Raw genomic sequence first — 5,824 nt, forward strand, 5'->3', positions numbered from 1 at the left:
TTGATACATTTTGTTATGTCTTATGTACAATGAGTTCTCTTCAATAGACTCATGATAAAGTTGAAGGAGAATGTGATAACCTGCTGTGGAATTTAGATTTCGATGCATCTCACAAACAATTGTTATAAGAGCAACACTACTGCATTAGCATCCTGACACTACAAACCCCCAAAGAAGTAGAGATGGCAAAAATTATCCGTCCCTCTCAACCTGCCTATCCCGTCCCTTCCCGCGTGGGTTTTTCCCACCTCAAAGAAGGAACGAGATGGAGATGGGTTTTGTTTGCTTCGCCCTAGCTCACCTTATCCTGCTTTGAGTATATAAATGTATTTTTATATTTTATATAATATGTATTTATATTATTTGTATATATAATTTAATGTGTTTTTATACATATCTTATTTATAATTTAATTTTCTATAAATATTCTAGTACCATCACTATCAAATACAAACTCCATTTACCTATTTATCACCCAAATAATTCACAAAATACCTTGTACAAAGCTATATCAGAATTCAGAAGTGTCACACTCACTGAAAAAACAATGGACTTGAAATTGTTTCATATAAATTATACACACACACACACATACTTATCAGACACAAACACAGCAGTGGCAAATGAAAATCACCTTCCTCCATCTAAAAGCCAAATGAATTCAACAGAGAACGTTAACAGTACACACACGAGACAAAGACAGGGAGAGGTTCTTGAGCTAAGGATAATATTATGGGATTTGGGTATCAAAATATGTCCCATGAGAAACTTCCACGTATGGCAACTGCATTGATGACAAAACTACTTCGAAAATGCCATACCACTAAAAGAAAATTGTACAATCTACTTTTGAATGGCTTGGTATCTGCCTCAACTTCACTGTAATGGGTCCAAGTGAACATTGCAAGTGTAACTCTAAGTGAACAAGATTGCGAGAAGTTCACAAGGTTAGTTGCAAGATTGCAAGAAGTGGAGCTAAGTTAATTGGGCAAACCTTGGGTCCAGTGCTCAAGCAAGTACAAGTTAATTACAATAGAAAGAAGTGTTTAAGAAATTGAGCCAAATTGCTTGCAAGTTGTTCGTTGCTTATTTTAGCCAGTAAGACTCGCAAGTAGCTCTTGTATAAATACTTGTAATCCATAGCATTTCACCATTAAAGGAATAATTCATAACATTTCTCACTTTTCTCCCCCAAATTCTCTCTTTCTCAAGTCTCCATTTCTTCTTTTTCTTCTTCTTCTTCTTGAAGGGTGACTACCTCCAAGTCAAATTCCATCCATTCAGTTTTATTTTTTGAGAAACCAGATTAAACCATTCCATTACCAACTCCTTCAACAGTCCACACAAACCATTGTGATTACAAGCTCAGTTGCTAGACAGGCCAAGTTCAAGAAAGCAATTATAAAGAGCATACAACCTCCAACATAAAGAGCCAAAACTATTTTCAACTAACCTTCTGAAGTATGTCTTGTATATGATTAGAAACAATTTCTGCAACAATCTCGGGAGAGAACCTTCTTATCATGTCCTCCCTTGCTCGCTTACCTTTGGCCTTAGCTTCATCGACATTATTCATCACACGCCTCATTAGAACTTGAAGCTTATCAACTGAAGGTTCTGCCCAAAGATGCCCTATGAATGGCCCTTCCACAACCTCACTCATTCTATCCACTGGCAATGGATAGCTGTTCTCCTCTGTCAAATACTCTGTCGGACCAGACCAATTCGTGGCAATGACTGGCAATGACATTGCCATGGCTTCCACAAGAGGCCTCCCCCACCCTTCCCCTCTTGATGGAAGAACAAATGCATTAACTGCCTTGTATAGTCGCGGTAAATCAGTTTGAGCAATGTGAGCATCAATCACATAAACTGGAGCCCAACCAGCTACTGGTTTTTCCATACCAGATTCCTCCACAAACTCCACTATCTTGTTCCCAAAATCTCCATCAGAATGGTACGGATTTGTTAGTAAATACAAAGCAACCCCATCAACACTAGAGAATTCCTTCAAGTATGATCTTAACAATACATCCCAACCTTTCCTATACTCCCACTTGAAGATACTCAAAAACATAAACTCCTTTTTTGAATTCAAGTTCCGGGTTGCTGTACCTAACACCAATTTCCCTATAGAAGAAAGGTCTAAAGGCTTATACTTGAGGGGATCAAAGAACTTCACATCAATAGGCTGAATGATTTTGACCACCTTAGAAGGATCAACCCCACTCTGAATAAATGTAGATACATGAAAATCAGTAGGAACCCAAACATAATCCATTTGATTACATCGCTTAACGTGCTCTGAATTCACCCTATCGCTCTCAAACATGGTCCTGCCAATCACGGACTTGAAATTTTGGTAAGCACCTGGTGGGCATGGTAAGGTTTCAAACAAAGGTGGGTTCCAAGCACCAGGCTCACTATGACAAACCACAATGGTCTCATTCATTCTACATTCTGTTTGGTAAAGCTCAAATGCCAACTTCTGGATATATTTTGGCAAGCCTTCCCAGAATTCAAGTGATTCAAGATCACCATGTTGCTCAATGGCCAATTTGAAAATTGGGTTTTTCATGTGTTCATGGAGGGCCAAGATATATGACCAACTTTCTGAGCTGTACCCACCACCTGAAAGAAAAGGAGCCATCCATAGCACACAAAAGGGTGAAATGGAAATGGGTTTTGGTACTGGGGCTTGTTTGGGTTTTGGGGTTGGGTTAAGAAAGCCAAAAAGGGTTTGAAGAAAAGTGGGGAGTGCGTGAGAATGTGATGAAAGAGTGTATCTTAGGTGTTGGGTTTTGAAATAGTTTGTTTTGGTGAAAGTGAATGAGATTGCTAGAAAGAGAACAAGAACGGATGATAAATATAACAGAATTGGTTTCCGTTTTAATGTTGGGGGGAGAGTTTGATTTGGTTGTGGTTGATTAGTGGAACGGGTTTCATTGGATTCCATGGCAATGTATTGAGAGAAATGACACTTCTAAATGTGAGCCAAAAATAGAGTCAACGACTAAGTTTGGAATGATTGAGAATTTGAGAGAGAGAGTTAACTCTTGGCCGGAGGAAAGGGAAAACGATGAGAAACAGAGAGAGGCCTTAATATTTTACTCCATGTTTGTTGACTACTTGTTACTACTTCTTAGTTGTATGAGCTATTTTTAAATCCTTTTTTTTTTTTTTTTTGAGAAACGAGCTATTTTTAAATCAGTTTTGAAGTATTTCTCATGTGCAATTCCCTCTTCTTCTGGGCATTGGGCTGATGTCCTCTTTGCAGGCTTGGGACTCATCTACACTGGTGTTCGTGGACCATTTGTTTGGGCTGGTGTTAAGTTTCAGGTTAAAAACTGAGAAACACGCATATGCTTGTTCAAGAAACTACCCTCAACTAACCCACAATCTTCCACCGACAGAGGACATCGAAGTATTATGTGAAATTGATGAAAGCCCAAGTCCTATTTCTTCGCCATTACTGTAGCAAGAAGAATAACATAATGTCATCGACCAAATGGATGAATTAGATAAGCATGCGAAAAATATTGTGAACCTTTGTTAATAGTAAAAGGAAAACTATACACCAATGTACATAATTGTTGTATGTATCTATGAGAAAATTTAAGATCACAATCTTTTTGTTATAATTTTGCCACAACTATAATGTGACAGATTGTGAGTGATGGATCTATGTGAAAGTGATAGTATTGATAAGTAGTCAGTCCCAATCTGCCACATAAGATAGTTATGTGAAAGAGTGTGGTAAAGATTGTAGTCCTAGAATAATTCTATATCCAAAACATTTAGTTAGAAAGTTGTGGAACCATCCAGATTTGCTATGGAAGAAAATTAATAAATGATAATAATAATTTAAAAAAATTAAAAAAGAATAGGGGGTTCTAAGATCTTGAACTGCTGAATTTCATGCAATCTGACTCTAAACATCTAGATTCCACACATTTATAATTTGTCCCCTTTAAACTCATGACCAATTTGGATAGAGGGGGAGGGAGGGGTTGGAAAGGAGCTAATTTGTCGACTTTACTTTACTCTCCCTCCGCCCAAACTAGCCACAAAAGTTTAATTTATTTTGCTATCACCAATTATTTGCCGGTTGCCTCTAAAATCATTTTCTACTGGTTGTAATTTGAAGTATATAAAGCTGATGTAAAGCTGGGACTGTAGATAAGAAAAAATAATATCAGAAAATCCCCCCATACTACTTTCCTTTGTTTGTTTGTTTGTTTGTTTGTTTTTTTTTTAAAAACTGATTTTCCTTGTTTTGTACATTTTAAGCTGACTTAAGTGAGTTTTCTCACTAGGCAAAAGACTGAAATAACAGTCGGAACAGATTTGGTATCAGAATCACGTCCAGAGAAACAAGTGTTAAAAGGCAGAAAGCTAAAGAAAAGGATTTAAGGGAGCAACTCCACGTCTACCATAAGCAACTCGAACATTGGTGTCCAACAAGTCTATGAAATAGTAAACACTCCATGGTTGCTGCAGCCACTAATGTAACTTTCTCATTGGATATTTCCCCATGAATAACATCTTGGGACTGAGAGGATCTGTAAAAAATCTGATGAGTTCTAGAGAAGAAAGATCAGTCATAGCATCCACGTGGAAACCAATGCCAAAACCAAGCAATTTATTTTCAATAGAAGACATCTTTTGGAATTCTTCCTCTTGATCACAAAAGGAAGCACTCAGAATATTGGGCCTCTTGGACATGACCTTGCAAATCTGTCTTTGACAAGCAAGGCCTCCGACAGCTATTTCCCAAATGAACACTGTAAGGCTTCTGTGCAGCCCAGACTTCCACAACTTTCTCCAAGAATCTACCACATTAGCAATAAACCTTTGTCCTTGATGATCCAAAGTGGTGATTGAAATGAAAAAATAAAAGCCCTTCTTATCCCTAACCCAAACCAATCCATCAACCCTTGACAGCAGAGGTATAGGGATTTTCACTATAGATTCCAGTCACGGTGTAAATGTCAAATTACAGGATACACTAAGGTCATGCCAACCCTCTACACGCAATAATTATCTTCATACATCATATGTATGCTTCATTCCTCTCAGTGTGTAGATCCCTTAGCATGCACTAATTATCTGATGTATGGGATTCAATCAAGCTCCGCACTACTAGAGGTTGAGAGGGGATAAGTCCTATTGGATCCATTGGTGCTCCAATAAGTCTATATTTCTGCCATCTCCTACAAACTTGCCTTCCCGATGACCTCTAGGACTCTCAACACTCACTCCATTACCCAAGAAGCAGCCCCATTCTTCTTTCCCCTAGGCTGATGGCTGTTCATTGCATATTTGCCTCTTGAGTATGTGAACCCACAAATTTTCTTGATTGAACTTATTATACTGTACATTCGGAAAACTTATCCTACAATGAAATTGCACAATTGGAACTGCACCAAACCAAACTGTGCAGCATCACGTACATCTACAAATTTGTTATCATGTCAATAAGTTACTAACAATGAAAACTTCAAACCAAAAAGGAGAGATATAATCTAGCATTAGCTGAATCATGCATGACTGAAAGTACGACCATTTATTTATCAAACAAAAGTCAAGAACTGAATAATGTACACCTTTTTTTTTTACAAGCAAAGATAATATGCAACACTGGAAGTTCGCTGATTGTTTGACTCAAAACATCTGAGCCTGAAGTTATGTATCTAGTAGTTCAAAGAGGCATAACTTTTTATTATCATACAAACATCTCATGTCTCCAATGTTAGGAAAGAGGATTCCATTCATTCATTTGAAAATGAAAAGCTGAAAGGACCAGCAACTTCTTCATCTTTGA

The 5,824-nt window shown here is 37.7% G+C and overlaps 1 protein-coding gene across 1 annotated transcript; it reads right to left on the reverse strand.

Annotated features, from left to right (window-relative positions):
- Nucleotides 1–769: 769 nt before the first annotated feature.
- On the reverse strand, nucleotides 770–3,147 carry LOC112017932 (uncharacterized). Its single transcript, XM_024050389.2, has one exon. The coding sequence runs from the start codon at nucleotides 2,954–2,956 to the stop codon at nucleotides 1,445–1,447; it is 1,512 nt and encodes a 503-aa protein (XP_023906157.1). The 5' UTR covers nucleotides 2,957–3,147; the 3' UTR covers nucleotides 770–1,444.
- Nucleotides 3,148–5,824: the final 2,677 nt, after the last annotated feature.

The sequence above is a fragment of the Quercus suber genome, unplaced genomic scaffold (assembly GCF_002906115.3).
Source record: "Quercus suber isolate HL8 unplaced genomic scaffold, Cork oak 2.0 scaffold_594, whole genome shotgun sequence".
Lineage (NCBI taxonomy): Eukaryota > Viridiplantae > Streptophyta > Magnoliopsida > Fagales > Fagaceae > Quercus > Quercus suber.

Coding starts and splice junctions, on each gene's coding strand:
- LOC112017932 (XM_024050389.2), bottom strand. CDS start 2,956: ATGGAATCCAATGAAACCCGTTCCACTAATCAACCACAACCAAATCAA.